Source organism: Ptychodera flava, chromosome 10 (genome assembly GCF_041260155.1).
Source record: "Ptychodera flava strain L36383 chromosome 10, AS_Pfla_20210202, whole genome shotgun sequence".
In the NCBI taxonomy this organism is placed as follows: Eukaryota; Metazoa; Hemichordata; class Enteropneusta; family Ptychoderidae; genus Ptychodera; species Ptychodera flava.
In genome coordinates, this window is record NC_091937.1 from 3,172,625 (window position 1) to 3,191,045 (window position 18,421).

General features: G+C 37.4%; 1 protein-coding gene across 1 annotated transcript; it reads right to left on the reverse strand.

The window, feature by feature from the left end:
- Positions 1–3,738: 3,738 nt before the first annotated feature.
- On the reverse strand, positions 3,739–18,233 carry LOC139141760 (ashwin-like). The gene is made up of 4 exons (XM_070711403.1): positions 18,061–18,233; positions 14,431–14,645; positions 11,430–11,823; positions 3,739–5,884 (listed from the first exon to the last, which is right to left on the reverse strand). Exons 1-4 carry the CDS (start codon positions 18,148–18,150, stop codon positions 5,798–5,800), a joined length of 786 nt encoding a protein of 261 aa, XP_070567504.1. The 5' UTR covers positions 18,151–18,233; the 3' UTR covers positions 3,739–5,797.
- Positions 18,234–18,421: the final 188 nt, after the last annotated feature.

Here is an 18,421-nt window from a genome sequence, read left to right on the forward strand (position 1 = left end):
TTAGCCAAATAATGCTATTATATCAGAAAATTATAACAGGACATAATCATACGTATCTCTACTTGAGGGTTAAGGAAACCATTAGCATGAAATTTGCAATAACAAGATATTTTCCGGTTCAATGTTGATGTAACAACAGTTTCCATTATTACATCCAATTATTTGAATATATTAAACATGGTGGCATCGACTATCAAATTAATTTCGATGATTAGACTTAACCAGAGGTTGTGCCTACGTAGAACTTGTACAGCAGAATTGAAAAGAAACTAAACAACTAGCTCACTGTATTCGAATTTTGAAAAATGGTTTTACTGGTGTCAAGAAGTGAAAGCGCCAAAACAAAGAAGAGAAATATTCTCCTGAATTCAAAAACTGTTTCTATATAGATCAAATCAATTCATAGTTTGTGAAACAATGCATATGCAAATTTCATAAACAGATGTTGACAATACCATCGTTGACTGGGTGTCAAAGAAGTTCAAGGAAGGGTCATTCTTTGTAAGGCTTGTTGTGTAGGCAATACATGTAGCGTCCCCTTCCTTTGCCCCTTTTCTCTGTTAAGTGACGACTTTGTCTTTGTAAACTGTTTGAAAATCATTTGTCATTATGATCCACCATGAACCAATCTCCGATACTTTAGGAAGAGTTAGATATGCTGCATTATTATGGTGCAGAGTTCCTACAATCTCTCTACAAAGCAGGGTCTAAAAAACTTGCAAGGCGTTTTAACAACAAGCACAGACATATCGATGATCTGATTAGTCTAGACAATCCAGACACATCAAATTACTTACATCATATTTACCCTGGTGAGTTGGAAATCAAAGAAACAACACAGGGTAGGAACTCTTCTTCATATCTTGACCTGTTCCTACAAGTGGATACTAATGGGCTACACACTAAGCTGTATGACAAAAGGGATGATTTCGATTTTGAAATCATAAATTATCCCCACTTGTCAAGTAATATTCCGTCTGCACCATAGGGGGTCCAATCTCCGATGATGACGATGATGATGATTAAATATTTAAAAATGAAGATAAATAAACATATATTTGGACTCAGTAAATTTGTTGTTATTGTTGTTGTTATTGTTGTTGTCGTTGTTGATACTATTTGCAGAAAAGAACAAAGTATGCGCTGCAAATTTCAACACAGCCTAACTATACATGTGCGTCGCAAATTCAATACAGCCTAACTATACATGTGCGTTGCAAATTCAATACAGCCTAACTATACATGTGCGTTACTGCCTAACTATACATGTGCGTTGCAAATTCAATACAGCCTAACTATACATGTGCGTTGCTGCCTAACTATACATGTGCGTTGCAAATTCAATACAGCCTAACATTACCCAAGGGGTGTCACTTCATTGCCACACACTTTTTTTCGATCGCCAAAAACGCACCTAGCATGCATCGAAATCGGTTAAAATTCGACGTAGGGTCAAAAGTGTGTGGCAATGAAGTGACACCCCTTGGTAATGTTAGGCTGTATTGAATTTGCAACGCACATGTATAGTTAGGCAGCAACGCACATGTATAGTTAGGCTGTATTGAATTTGCAACGCACATGTATAGTTAGGCAGCAACGCACATGTATAGTTAGGCTGTATTGAATTTGCAACGCACATGTATAGTTAGGCTGTATTGAATTTGCGACGCACATGTATAGTTAGGCTGTGTTGAAATTTGCAGCGCATACTTTGTTCTTTTCTGCAAATAGTATCAACAACGACAACAACAATAACAACAACAATAACAACAAATTTACTGAGTCCAAATATATGTTTATTTATCTTCATTTTTAAATATTTAATCATCATCATCGTCATCATCGGAGATTGGACCCCCTATGGTCATAATGCCAACCAAGGGTGTCGTTAAGTCAACAGATTTGTAAAATAAGTAGAACCATAAGTAGAAGCATTGGCGGTTATACAGGCTTTAAATCAAGCGCAATTAAACAAAAACCTTTATTTTACCCACTTTTCCTCTAACGGTCAAAATTGACTCCGATTGGACTGGTGAAAGGGGTTGTGGAGAGAAAAGTCAACAGGCCGTTTTTAAGGGCAAAGTCCGTATCGCATCTGGGGGATTCCTGATGTTGAGTGTGTCGTCTTAATATTGTGTGAACTGTAAACGCTGACAAATGTTCAATTTTTTGAAAATAAAACAGTATTAGATTTATTTAAAATAGTATGAATAAGATATGAAAATTACTATAACAACAATATTTATCAGAGTGATGTTGAGTTATGTTGTGCAGTATGTCCCAATTCAGGAGTTATAGGCCGTTTTGTCAATGATGTCAGCATACCGTACTTTATATATGCTAATCATAAATCCACCCTCACAAACATTCTGAAAGTGAGACGGTCAATTTTGAATCTATGCAAATCAGATACGTTGCTGGTTGAGTGGGAATGCTTTGCAAATGGCCTGAACTCTCAACGATGCATCATACGCAATGGTCCAGGCTTTACATGTTGCAAGCAGCAAGGAAGGCCTGTGCACTCCTTGGATGGTCAGAGAGTTTGCCAAGGCAGTGCTGTGACTGCACATCAAGTAACTTACTGCGCAATGCTGCTGCTGCAACTATTATTTGAGGGTCTGTGCTACAACTGTGTGAATTTGGCATAAATACTGATCATTATTCAGGATTCGAGTGCTGTAGGGTACTTTTGTAACTGTACGGCAATAATGACAGAAACATAATTTTTTTATTAAGAATATACGTAATCATAAATATGTTATAACAGGTTTTGTAGTACAACTGTGTGAATTGGCGTGAAAACTAATCATCATTCAGGATTCAAGTGCAGTAGGATTCTTTTGGAAGTATACAATAATGACAGAAATATAAATTTTTATGAAGTATTCATAATGATAAATTTATTACTTTTTTACACTCTTGCTGTGACTGATAACGCCTTCTTACCCTATGATGTACATGAGTATATGATGTGCATTATGTGTACAGGGAGTGTTAACAAGCTTCATACCAGTCATTTCCAAATGCTCAGATTGTCCACATTTCCTTGCGCGTTCTTTGCCTAAAATACTGACTGTGTATCACGTGCCATTGTATGATTATGAATGATACTAATTCACCTAAAGCAGACAGCCAAAGACTGGAGAATGATCTACACAGACTTGTCAATGTTCCATAAACCAAGCAAAGGCAACAAATGCAGTTGACAGTCAACGAAATGCTCAATCTTTGATCCCATTACACTCTGTAGCAGTCCAGTTCTCCCATACATCAATGGAGTGGGATTCAAACTATGATGGTAAATGGGTTGGGCAAGCTGACCATGAAACTAGATGCAGTTGAAAAAAATATAATCAAAAAGCAGCTACATATCACTCGAATCAAACACTTCAGCAACTATTTTCTTGTTTTTATTACAAAGTGAATAAATTCAGTGAAAACAACATTCAGTATTTGTTGATATCTGATAATAGAAATTTACTATGCTCAGTTTCATTTTCAATTGGTCATAAAATTATCAAATATGATTCATAAAAAACCCATTTGTCATCTCTGTTGCTTTGCCAGGAAGTCACATGAACAACATTTTTTGTATGTCTAGGAGAGACTGCTGTATCCTATTAAAGATTGTATTGATTATGTTGCCTATCATTTACCAAGAGTTGAAACTCCTCTGGTTTAGAACTTAACACACTGAACTACAGAATTTACGGTATAAACTGTCACCAGACAAGGCTGTCCTTTGTTACAACCTGAATTTATTTTATTGAAACAGTAGGACATGATGTACTTAGGTTTTAACAAGACTTACTAGCTAAGATGCCATGGTAACCAGTAAATATTTGCATATTATGATTCCTGTGGTTGCATTTCATCAATAGACACACACAAGGAATCAAACCATATTGCAATTTCCAATATTCAAAATAATATATTTTGATTGATTTCTGTGATTATCACCTTATACTGCAGTGAATTTGCGTTGAAGAGGTTACATGATAGGTTGAGCTTTGTAACAAAGTCCTTAGAATTTTCGCAGTTAACAGCAATTGATTCACACAAAGTTCAATACTCAGAATTGCAGACTGACAAGTGCAAGATATAAGAAATGGAAAATTTTCTACAAAAAAGGAGCATAAAAAGAGTATTTCAAAGGAATGCCCTGTACTCGAGATATTTTGAACAACATGTTCAGTTCTTACCGGTAAGTAACATATTAAAGAAACTTGATTTCCATTCCTGATATCACATGCAACCTCTTCAACTTTTTTGTACAGTGTGTGATGATGTTGTGCAACAAAATTAACATACACATCATGTTTTGAAGTAATGTCATGTTTTTCTCAAAAAAAAGGTACAGTTTCCTTAAGGCAAATAGGCTGAGATAGGCTAACCGTGTTCAAATATAGAAACAGAAATTAATAAATAACAGAATGAGCATTTCAGGCTGCTAGGAACTATCAAATAATGACATCAGTAATCACCTTATCTAATCAGAAGAGAGTTTATGTAAAGATGGCTCCTTTGCACTTTATTTATCATCTTGTGAGATGAAATAACATTTCCTTTTCATGTGTCTCTGGCAGTAAAAGAAAAACAGAAAATGAATTTGCTATATCCAAATAAACACAAGTCACAGAATTTCACAGTTTTCCTGTCATTGCAAGGAAGATTCACTAGTCATCAAGGTGATTAAGGCTGCCACCCATTTCTGGTGTATGGCTTAGCCTAAGCAAGTAAAAAAATTGTTTGATGAAAATTCAGAAGAGAAAGGGTCAACTACGAATTGACCCAAATTTTGAATATTCAGTTATTTAAGATGCAAGTATATCAACCAATATTTTGTATAATTTGTAAACTACCAAAGTTATGTTGCTTGTAAATATAACAATCACTGAAGTGGTCTTCCTTTAATGACCAGCTGAGTTTTCAAATTCTTTTTAGTTTCAAACCTGGATTTGAGTGTGTGTTAATGAATCAGCCAATGTGGATAAAATTTATAACCTATTATGACAAGACAGGTTAATTGCTTCAAAATGATTTGACAACCAATCTTATATCATGAAAATGCATAACGAATAATGACCATGATTACTGGTTAACTTTACACTCTCTTCAAATAAGGACACAGTACTGTTTCTGGGCAAAACAAACAACAAATAAAAATTATTCACAGAATTAAAAAGAAATTGAAAAAGAAGTTTCCACATTTTCAAGCTTGTAATTTCTCCCTTACAGGAAGACAGGTGAATGAAGTGCCAATTATACAAGTCATCGGAGATCAGATTCAGTGACAATGACTTCCTGATGAGAATGCAAATCGCCAAATATTCATGTTTGGTGAGCACTGAGGAGGCTAGAAATTCTGTGACTTTACTCTGGGCATTATACAAATCCATTGGCCTTCATTAGAGGGACTGACATATCTACAGACTCAACTCCACTGACACAGCAGTATATCTCAAAGTGTACCATGTGGCATATACGCTTGAGTTGTACAAGTAGCATATCTTTACTGCTTCGTTCAATAGTATGTCAATTTCCTAACAATGATGTTAAAAGTTTTCCTAGGTAATATATAGCCTTGTGATGTGACCTGTGGGGTTTCAGATGTAACTTCCAGATCATCACATCCATTTCAGACACATGTAGGTACAACAGTGACTGTTCATCCACAGCATGGGACTGGATGTCACAGGACATTGGGTACAGCTGTCTGTCTGGAGCCATTTTGTGACTGAAATGAACCCATGTCATTGGATATTTATCTGGTGCTCATTTCTATAGTATGGTTCATCTATGGCCAACTGATTCTTTTAATTTGTTTCTTCTTTGTAGGTGAGCTATCTGATGATGATGATGGTGATGTGCTATTTTTGGCATCCTGAAATGTAAATATGGTAAACAATAAATCAGTTTCACTTATAGTAAACTAATAATCATGAACTTGTTTGTTGTGACTCATAGTTTAAATCTGTAAGGCCATCATCAACCATAACTTTGCATTGATAACTGGAGACTTTTTGCTATTTTATGCAGTTACAGCCAGAAGACATATTTATAGAAGAATGTTTTTAATAGATATCATATCAACCAGATACTGCTGTTTGCCTGATAAGCATACATGAACAAAGGAACACTCATGTCCGATGGGTAGGATCTAACTTCTAAGAAACAACAGTCAGCAGAGGTTTTCCATGAGTATTGAAGTTCTGTAAAATCACAACTTATGGGCTTTCACTCATTTGCAGTCTACATTTCATGCAACATATCTGTAAGGACCCTCCTTTGTAAATTGTCATGTTTGAATTGCATGTTTGGAATGGTAAGCACTTCGAAAGACTAAAAACATAAAAAATACCGCAATTATACGGTGTCGCTCAAATTTGATCAGAATTGGTACATACTAAAGATCAACAATAAGTGTTGTTTCTATCTGTTCAGTGCAGGAAAATTATACGTTGATGTTATGACAATTTCTGCATTGTACAATCAGAAAAACAACAAGAAATGTTTAAACTAGAAAATTAAGAATGACAAAAGTAAATAAGGTCTGAAACTTTAGGTACTGAAGGTCAACTTTAGAAACATGCATAGCGGAGAATCTTTCAACCATGGATGTACAAAATGTACAAATACAGATGTACAAATAGACATCCATGGTTTCAGCAGATCTGTTAATATGTCACTGTTCATAAACAATGACAGGAAATGACCAATTAGCTGTTTCAGTTACTGCTACCCCTCCCAAACATGTAAATACATTACAACTTCGCCGATGCTAACTAGCCATGTATGCAACCCCGAAATTTCGGGGTTAGTTAATATGCTAAGCCGGTCGGAGGTGTGAATCACGTACACATCGATAATACCAAAATCAAACGACTCGAACAGCATTTGCATGCAAGGCAATGTGTGGAACCGCGACTATTTCTCCTGTAAAGTTTGATTGAATATTATTTTCGTCACAGTCCCTCTACAAGGGACTATGGTTTCGTGGTATTTTCGAATTCTGACACCACATGGCAATTGCGATGCGACATCGGTACACTTCATTGTACTAACACCTAGCACAAAAGCTGAAAATGGTCGAACGACGTAAGCACGGCCACTCCACAAAAGCGAGTGGAATGACCGTGGCGTGCAGACTTCGCTCGACTTCTATAGCTTGTAGACTTGACTGCTACTAAAGTTCATATTTTACAAGTATAACTCCTACTTTCTTTCGGTCCGTACTTATGACGACATAGCGGCAGCTGTATACCTTACCTTATCCCACCTCACAAGAAAAAACAGAGACACTGTCTATGTATTCGGACTCGAGTGCATTGCATCCTGATGTAGCCTCGCCAGTCACAATCGTTATATCAAACGTTTTGAATCAGACAAGGACTTCCGTCAGAAGAAAATCGTAATGAAAATTAAACAACACAGGCGATAATTGTGTTTGTCTCACAGTCTTCAAACACTCCCAGCAGAACACTTACATCAAGCAGTGGAGAACGAATGCAATTTTTAAATAGCCAACTGTAGGTAAAGCTACATGCGAATCCAAAAATATAAAAATACAAAATTGAGAGTCCCTTGATGACGCCGATTTTTTTATGCCGGTGATAATAAGGGGGCAGCGGGCCTCGAACGGAATGATGTTAAGTTTCAGTCGTAGATAAAGGTTTTCGGTTCGGACTTTGATTTACTTGAATTTGTGGTGATTCGGACTCAGTATTTGCTGCATCAAAGGGTGTAAAGTGTGAGATGAACGCTCATGACTACGGTATTTACGAGCTGGTCATTAAACCACGGTGACTTCACCATAATTTTGAATCCTATCTGCGGACGGCAGTGGATCACGTGGTCCATGCTACTTATCTCTCGCCAAATGCCCTTGGCGAAAGGTTAGATCATGTTTTGTCTAAATAATGCATCAAAACATTGCAAAATTTGTTGAAACAACATTTGATGGACATTCATGATGGATTCATGGAGCATGAAAAGGTGTCGAAATTATTCACCTGGTAGTGATTCGCATGTTTTTTACAGAACTCGCTTTTACGTTGTTAGCCTTTTCTATTCAAATTAGATAAACATAATTATGCCAGCCTAAGCCGCATAAACGCTAGAAGCGAGGACTGCGTTCCTTTTTGAACAGAGCTTACAAACTGCAATTTACCGGTGGTACACATTATGTTTGAAAAGTCCGGGCCCCTAAGATAAAAACACAGTGAGAGTTACAGTCACTGAAGGAAGACAATTTTCACGAAAACAAGGATAGCTCTCACTGCGAGTTGTCGTTGAAAGGCAACCAACGCCAATATCGCAATCCCCATCCTATATGTTACTGCAGACATGCCTTCAAAATGACTAAGCTGAAACAGTTTTGTGGCCATCGCTGAATTTTTTAAAGGGATGAATATACCACATGATCTATCTATCTAGCTATTTGTCTGTCTGTTTTTATTATTTATGCTAATGGAAAATACTGGTCGAGAAGTTTTATAGCTTGTTCCTTTGTGAAAAAAACACTTCAAATGACAATCACTGGAAGAAACTGGATTGCGAAATGTATTGCCCGGTCAACTTCCGTTGTCGGACAAAAACGATCTCGTTTGTGTGAAACAGAGGACAAGCAGACATTTCACTTTTATATGATATCCGATATTTACGGCTACTAGACTATACAATATCGAAATTAGATTGGCTTAGCCAGATCTATTAAGGGCTGAAATCTCCGATATATATCGGATATTTACGCGCGATTTACTGAATCTAGTATCGTCTAGTATCGAAGCTAAAGTCAGTCCTTGGAAGTCGGGTTTGGCCAGAACTGTGAGGCGGTGAAATCTCCTATATATATCGGATATTTGCGCGCCATTTTACTGAATCTAGTATCGTCTAGTATCGAAGCTAGAGTCAGTCCTTGGAAGTCGGGTTTGACCAGAACTGTAAGGTGGTGAAATCTCCGATATATATCGGATATTTACTTGCCATTTTACTGAATCTAGTATCGTCTACTATCGAAGCTAGAGTCAATCCTTGGATGTCGGGTTTGGCCAGAACTGTGAGGTGGTGAAATCTCCGATATATATCGGATATTTACGCGCGATTTGACTGAATCTAGTATCGTCTAGTATCGATATCCCGAAATCGCCGATAAATATTGTGTAAATATCGGAGATTTCACAGATCCGGCGTGCTGAGACACAAGGCAAGTAGTTCTAGTATCGTCTAGTATCGCTATTTAGAGTCACCAAATCGCCGATAAATATCGGGTACATATCAGAGATTTCACAGATCTGGCGTGCCGAGGCACGAGGTAAGTCATTCTAGTATCGTCTGGTATCGATGTTAGAGTCCCCAAATCGCCGATAAATATCGGGTAAATATCGAAGATTTCACAGATCCAGCGCGACGAGGCACAGGAAAAGTAATTCTAGTATATTCTAATATCGATATTAGAGTCCCCAAATCGCCGAAAAAATATCGGGTATCCTAAATATCGTTGATTTCACAGACGCGGCTTCCCATGGGACAACCGCAGTTCATTCTAGTATCGTCTAGTATCGATATTTGTCCCGAAATCGTCAAACTTCGATACTAGATAGTAAATATCCGACATTTAAAAATTGTGCAAAGTCGCGCCTTCATGGTGAAACACTGCTGCTCTAAAGATACCGTACGTTTTATTCAGATTAGAAGGCATCCGTGACCCACTGGGTTTAATCTCCGCTCCTGCTAAACAATAGCATCTCGTTGGTGTGTACACATAGTAAAAATAATCGATCTTTATTTCTAAGTTTCTCGAAAGAAGTTCAGCATTGTAATGAAGTGAAACTTTGATCAGGACACACTAAATTAATATCAAGAGATCGTTCGGAAAACGGGTAATGATTGGATGATGTGATCATAGCCTGGTAGTTCCAGAAAATTATCTGATTACATCCACTCTCTCCCACGGAAATTTGAAAAATTGAAATAATCTGCCTTGTAGTCGTTTTCGGGGCAAGGATATGGTGAACAGTAGTACGCTCGTTAGCTTCATTGCTTGTCAACATGCAGAGGGTATGCAGGATCAAAATGTCAGAAAATAAATCTTCCGGGGATGTTACTTTACTACATTGCAAGTTATTGATGCTATGCTCGGACATAGACCCTCGAGGGTCTATGGCTCAGCGAAGTGTTTTAGCATTCACGGAAGGTCGATCGACACTCTTTATCAACAGTAAAATTGCGCACATGCACACGTCACTGTTATGCTTTAACCAATGTTTTACGGCTGAGAAGTGAGCCTTCACGATAAGTGCAGGTATAATGTGATTTCAAAAAAATGGAAAAAAGTCCATGGAAATTTGCGGTGTAAATTTTCTTCTGTAGTACTGTTTGATGCGGACCATCGCTGGTGCAGTCAGTCTATAATAAAGTCGTAGTCTTACACCTTGGAGCTAGAAACGGATCTGGCTCCATGCTTACACCGATACGTCGTACCGCTGTATAAACCACTGATGATTTATACACGTCTAGGTACACATAATCAGGTGCCAATGTACTCTTGCATTGCACGGCCAAAACCGGTATCGATTTATCAACGGGTGACAGTCCCTCCTCCAAGAAAGAGACGTCTTTTTCCAGCTCCATGGGTCAACCCATGGAGGTAAGGGTCAGCTATAGTCCGTATCGTGTTGAGGACTTGAGGGTGAGCATATCAAGGTCCGCATTGCCATTATGCTGGCCAGAAAATTCATTGTCAATAATCCCCTCATTAACTAATACTGTGAGCAAACTAACTTCATTTACACTTCGCCGCGAAATGCATACAGGTGGCGCTTTTCGCATCTGATTAACAGACGTTCATAGGTGTCAAGTTAGCATCGGGGAAGTTGTAATGAGGTACCCTGCATACAAATAGGTTAAAGGTCAAAATCCTCTTATTCAGATGTGTGGGCTGATTCAGTTCACTGCCACCACTCGTGCACACTTGCAGTATTTCCCTTTTTCTTACCTCATTTGCACATTTTTGACACAGATGTGTTCATTTGAACAAATTCACATCTCAACCCCTGCATCTACCTGTACACCAAATATTGAGACGGTAGCTTTGGCGGTATGGGAGCCTTTGTGTGTGACGGACATACATCCGCACATACCCACAAATATACAGACATACAGACGCCACTCAGACTCATCATATAAGCTCTTTTTGGTATTTATTTATAAAACCAAATATGAGCTAAAAACAGCAAAGTGGTACAGCTCATGGAAGAGATACGACAATCACATATGAATTGGCCGTGATATTCCTGTAGTAAGGAAGTACAAATGGATAGTGTGATCCACTGTTAAGTTGCAATGGTTGTGGACATTTTAATGACAACATGGAGTATAAAATCCAAGAAAATATGGATAAACAAAAGATAACAAGTGAATGTACTTACTGCTTTTGATTTTTCTGATGACTCTGCCGGTGATTTGTTGAGAGTGATTTTCTTCTTTTCAACAGTTTGAGATCCTGAACTCATTTTTTCACTGGATAGTCTTTTCAGCGAAACCTTTTTACTTTCTGGTTTATGATCACTCTTTGAACCACTGGAACTGTTGCTGAGTTTGATGATGGTCTTGCCAGTAGGACTACTGCTGCTAATATTGTTACTACTACTACTATTGCTACTACTGCTACTTGAAATTGATTTGACATCTGAGTCCTTTTTGGGATTTAGTCTCACAACTGATTTATTTTTGTGAACGACAATTGGTGGAGGTTTAAGCCGGCTAGTAGTTGATTTTATGCTTGCAGATGTGATTAAACCACTGGTTCCTCCACTTGCCCTTCTGCAACACAGAACAAACAAAAACATCAAATACAAAAATAACCCAAATCTGCTGCACAACATAATTCAAACAAGGTAGATATTAGAGAATGAACATAATATACCAACAAGCATTTGAATAAATCATTTTTGCTCAATGGTCTATGAACAAGTCAGCTTGGAGCTCCTTATTGTCATGGCCCTAAACTGTATGCTGATCTATTCAAATGAAACACAATTTATGAATCAACACATATCTAAGTTTTAACATGTCTACACTGTGCTGACCAAGTTAAAAACATGAAATTTGGCAAAGTATGCCAGATGAACATTTCAGGCTTGTCATCACTATACTGTTCTGAGGCTGAGACTTAAAATTACTGTCTTGGATACAAACAAAATATTTAATAATGGAGCTTTGGTGGAAGAAAGTGTAACTGCTAAACATTTCTTTGTTTGTGAAGATGGGAATATACAGTAGGGATACAATACAACAGTTGCAACTGTTGAACAAATTCAATACATGTAACTCTCCTTATGTATGTGCTCAGTATGACAAAACAGTCATCGTAGTGGTCACCCTTAAAGAACTGTCACTTCACTCTTTTTGAAAGTCCATATCATGAATCTTTCATAAATCAAATGCATAAATAAAGAAATTTGAGTCATTCCACAGTAAAGTGCAACCACTTTGTGACAATAAGGTCAAAAATTAAATTCATTAATCTGAATCTAAAAGGTGAGTGGGTGGACAGTACTACAGGTGTGTCATCTAAAAATATTTTTTTAAGATAAAAATTTCTTTGTTTAAGGAAGAGGGCAAATTGTCGCGGCAACAGTAACGCGTGTAACATGGACAGACATGACATTGTATTGTATTTGATCACATGTATGCCATTGTCATCCCTGTGCCAAGTTTGAAAGAAACCCATTAGTCTAAAAGAACTAGAAACACACTTCAGAAGATATTTTAATCTTAAATATTATCAGAAGAGGAGGATATCTGATGCAATGTTATGGCAACTGGCAACGTATGTAACATGGACAGACACTGGATTGGCTTTATACACAAATTGTGTGTTTTCCAATCTGAATGAATGTACTTGATTGATTTGTATATGTATATGTCATGACGAAGTTAAATACCTCAGAATTATGAAGTGAATTGTCATAAATTGGCTCTGTGGATAATCATATAGACAACAGAGGGAAGACCCCTGTATTGTCTATGGGGTAACGTATGTAACATTGGACAGACATCATCAGTTCTGTCCAATATTTTCATAAACGATATGGGCATCTGAGGTGCATCAATAGTTGTAAAGAAAGCTTTCAGTAACTTTCTGATACAGATAGAATTGTCACACTAAAAAACAAATTAACATTATTCTATCCAGTATTTAATTAAACTACAATTACTTCCACGCGCGTAACACCGGTAACGCGTGTAACAAGGAGGACAGACATCCTGCCATTCAGGTGCTCTCAGTAATGGTGGCCATTGGTTTATATTCAATTGCGCCATAATACATGAAATTTAGGGCACCCTCAAATGACAACATTTCAGCAATGTATACCAAAAGAATTTTTTTTAAATCTTGATTTTGGAAATGAGGTAACGCGCATAACATGTGGACAGACATCTTCCAGAAATATTTTTAACTGCAAGAGAACCAAAGCTTCAATAAAGACAGAATAAAGAATGATACATAGTGGAAGATTTCATTGTTAGTCAATGTATGAGTGATTTTTTGCAGCTTACAGCCTTCACTATATTTATTGTTCTCATATTATCAATTCGCATAGAGTTGGACAGACATAGTTACGTACGTTGCCAATATTTTTTGGCATAATATTTGGCCTTTCCCTATTTTTTTTTTCCCAAGAATAAATTTAGTTCGTAATTGCTTATAATACATTACTACTTTGCATTTGAAATCAATTCAAATTGTATCAATATTGTAAATATCCCTTCCTAATGTAACAGGGGTACAAAATGTCACAAAATGGTGAGCAAATAGAGGCCATATTTACAAAGATAAAAATCTATAATTTTTGTTGAGCTGGACATACAGCTTTAATATTATTTTTTATATATGCTCATATGTAGTACTTACTAAAAATAATATCATTCTGTGTGAATGCTGTTATCATTGAAAAAGCTAGAGCTCCAAAATTGGGAATGTCAAATGTTGCGCTTTACTGTGGAAAGATCATGATTTTCAAGATCTTTTGATATATTTTTTTCATTGTTGTTATCTTTTCCTAAATTCACAACTAAGCACAGAACTACACCAAAAGTAAGGCCACACCCGTCCTCTATTGTAGGCCATCTCCATATAGGCCACGTGGTCATCTTTTCTTAGTGCCTTGTGTGACCACTATACTAAGGTTTGACTATACTGTGTAATTGGGGAAAAACTATAAATTCAAACTTCTTGTGTGAAATCTTCACATACTTATAAACTGACAAATGAATTTTACTCTAGCAAATATTATATCGAATAAGTAAACACTTGAGGACAAAACACTTTAAGGCATTGCAAATCAATATGCTTTCATTCTTCAGCATGCCCATTATAATATATACAGATCTATTCTGTGAGTTGTAAAACGCAATATCACATACTTTTTAGATGGTGAGACTCCTTCTGGTGAAGACAAATTCTTGACATATTTTTCAAGATCATTGATCTTTCGTTTCTTGGGTCTCAGTTTTGCCATTATTTTACCCCTCCTGTTATCTCGAAAGTCTCGCTGTGGAAGTGGTAACACTGTTCTGTAGAAGATTTCCACCAGTGAATCTTTATTCATGTCCTTAGGTCTGTCAAGCCGTACACTCCTCTGTGAAAGATAAATAATATGTTTTTCAAATGGTATCATCACAACTCTGGTCAAATATTATTGAATTTCAAGGAAGGGTCAAATTTCTTCTACTCTGCGACAAACAAAGAACAAGAGCAAGTGATAGACAGCAATCACCTAGATGGAATCATGTGATTAGATGGGAACATTACATGGAGAAGCATGCCAAAAAAATCCCCAGCTTTGCAGTCAGAGCAGCCATTAACTGTCTTCCAACGTTCAATAATCTATATAGATGGGGTAAGAAAATTTCCTCAAAGTGTAAACTTTGCGGTAATACCGAAACCCTTCATCATGTTTTGAATGGCTGCAAGACCATGCTTACAGAATAGATACACTTGGCGACATAATAATATTCTGAATTATATTTTTCAAACTTGTGCTTTGTCATCAGTTATGGACACATCATCTATTTATGCCGATTTACCAGGTCATACAAAGGGTACCATCCTGCGCAATGTTTTATGTACACCTGACTGTCCTGATCTTGTTATTTTGTTCAGCAATGTAAAAAGAATGATCATTTTTGAACTGACAGTACCATTTGAATTTAATATCGAGAGACGTCACAATGAGAAATGCATGAAACATTAACATCTTGTCAACTCTTTACAAGCTCAAGTTTATTCAATTGAACTCATTTGTTTTGAAGTCCAGTCGAGAGGACAAATAAAGACAGACAATAAACTCAGACTTCTATATCGTCTTAAGGCACTGAAATTAAGTAAACAGCATAAAACCGTGATATGTGATATCGGTAAACTATGCCTTATCTCGAGCTATTGCCTATTTCATGCCAAAGATGAACCATTATGTTGTGAGTCTTCAATTTTGTCTTCCTCCAAAAATGTTAATTCATAACACGTTAAGTGCAACTACTAAACAGAATTGTATAATGTAAATTTACCAACCCAAACACATGTACATCTGTATTATACAGAATTGCTTTTGTTTTACGCAGGTTTTTCTCTTTTCTGTTTAATTTTGATTTCTAGCCAATGTGTTTTTTTGTCTTTGTGTGTTATGTCTCCTTGTTAATTTTTTTTTGCCCAGATGTTCTATATCATGTTATTTATTGTTATTGCATTGTTTTGTTTGCCCTGCCTCTTGCAAGTCCGAGGAACATTTTGCCTTTCTCATATTCGGCTGAGGACCTGGGTTTCTTGTGTATCTTCTTTTTATTGATTATGAAATAAAAAGTGATTTATACCCTCCCCACTGATGCCTATATAGACTGTGATACAGCTCTAATGATACAATGGAAACCCTTCATATGTTGAATGGTGTCAGTAACATGCTTTAAAGGGCCAGGAGTAACTTTTGATGAATTGTTGGATTTTGGCGCTATATAAACCATGCTGATTGATTGATTGGGGCTCTTTGTAATTCTTGTTTTTATGTCAACAAGTTTCTTCTTCTTGAGTGATACAGTGATATTTACCTTGTAAACCAGGGCTCGAAATTAACTTTTTTCCCTGGTAGTCCACTTGGGGTACCATTTTCTGAAGTTGGTAGCCCAGTGACAATGGCTGGTAGCCCATGCATATGTTAGTTTAGGGATATTTTTTCATTAACAAGACAAGAAAAAAACATTTTTCAAGATTCTACTCATGAAGTGAATTTGCCAGTCATTTGATGTGAATACTTGCACACCTTTAACACCCACAGGACAGGCATGACAAACAGTAGTAATACTCAAAAGTTTGGTGACCTATTGACAACCCCTTTCATTTTCAGAATTGTATGAAAATTTTGATAGACAATGACCACGACCTTCTCAGCAAGTGAGACATACTGTAGCAGGGCTAATATAGACCATGGGCTTTCTGTACTCAGGAGTAGGCATAATTTCAGTGTCATTGTGATTGATACATTTTGATCAAAATGCAATGAAAATGCGTTTTAATTGGTCATTATCTTCTTTATGATTTGCATAACAAAGTCATTGTCTGACCTTTCTGTGTTCAGCTGGGTTTAACTGCATTTAGCTCTTTCGAAAGTGACCGACCGGACATGGCATACCTAGTACTGACTGAACTCATGTCCCAGGCTTTAGTAGTCCGTGTGGGCTACCATTTCATGGATTTTGGTAGCCCCAGGGAAAAGTTGGTAGTCTGTGGACACGGGACTACTGCTAATTTCGAGCCCTGTAAACTCATCAGTCCTCACATACATTAAAGTGTTGTCTACAATTTGGCAAATCAGAGATATGGTCAACTTACATAACAATATATAATTATTTGCATATTCATTTGTTGTGAAAATTTATACACTGGTATGATAATTCATAATTTCATATTTCATTGCAGAATTTCAAAATATAAGTTGCCCTGATTACTTGCACAAAAATAGGTGGAACACCCCCCTCCCCCGATTTATGGACAAATAACAGGACCCTTCCTCAAATTGTTAGATGAAAATTGATGACAACCCCCCTCTCCTCAACTGGTTAATTTCTGTACAGGGCCTACAAAGTGATGATGCAGTGTTACGATAGTGTGCATGTGATGCGGGTCCTACTAATTACTGCCCGTGACTGCCCGTAGCTGCCCGAGAACTGCCCGAGGACTGCCCGAGGAAAAAGTGGGCCAAATTTCGCCCATTTTAACACTAAGCCAATAGGTTGAACTTAAATCATGCCCAGCCAACCAAAAATATCATTGATTTGGTGTTTTCTGTAGCGGTTTTAGAACCCGAAACACGCCGGGCTTTCGACTAGAAAGACGTCCCCATCTTGCTTGTTGAGATCATACCATTCAGTGCAAGGGGTGGTAGGCTGTCAGGCTGTACGCGCTCGGCGAGGTTATTGTGCCACCTCTCGAACTGAATGGTATGATCTCACTATCGAGCCTGCGACGTCCTTCAAGCCCGGCGTTTTCCGTGTTCCAAAACTGCCGGAGAAAACATCAGGTTAACGCCAAATCAATGATATTTTTGGTTGGCTGGGCATGATATAAACTGAACCTATTGGCCAAGTGTTAAAATGTGCGAAATTTGGCCCACTTTTTCCTCGGGCAGTGCTCGGGCAGTCCTCAGGCAGCTACGGGCAGTCACGGGCAGTAATTAGTAGGACCGTGTGATGCGACTGCGTAGACACGTTTTAATGGGGGATGTTTTTATCAGCTTTATCTCGGGGCAAATTGACCAACTGTGAACAACTTTCAAAAGAGAGCATATTACTAAAATCACATAAACAGTACCTGTCAATAACCAATAATGCGAGAATCAGGGATTGAGGACTGCGCCGATTGAGTTCACTGTTCAGCCTAGTACGGGAGTGTATGGCACATGTCGATACATTTACTCACGAAGCACGGACAGTGCACAGTAAAGGCTTGATAGGAAACTTCAAGTGAAAAGAAACATTTCGCCATATCTTGATAATCATACCCACCTTCCTTAAAATGTCAATCAATGCTTCCTTGCTCAAGATTTCTGGGTGAAGAAGATCGACAGTTTCAACCTCCATGCTTTCTGAAGACATTTTCGGTGTAATTATAGCAGTCAAAGATTCAGATTGGGAGATTTGATGCAATATGTTCCATGGGGAATCGGATTAACATGGCTCACGATGGAAACCGAATTTGATATTGTACAAGATGTTTTTCTGTATCACTTTATTAAATGACCGTATATCACATTTATGGTCATGTAGTCTGTTACCTAATTTGAAGATGATGAAACGTATTGCAAGTTTATGTTCTCTCATCCGAACACAAATGTGAATAGATAAATTTGACCTGTAATAACCTGTA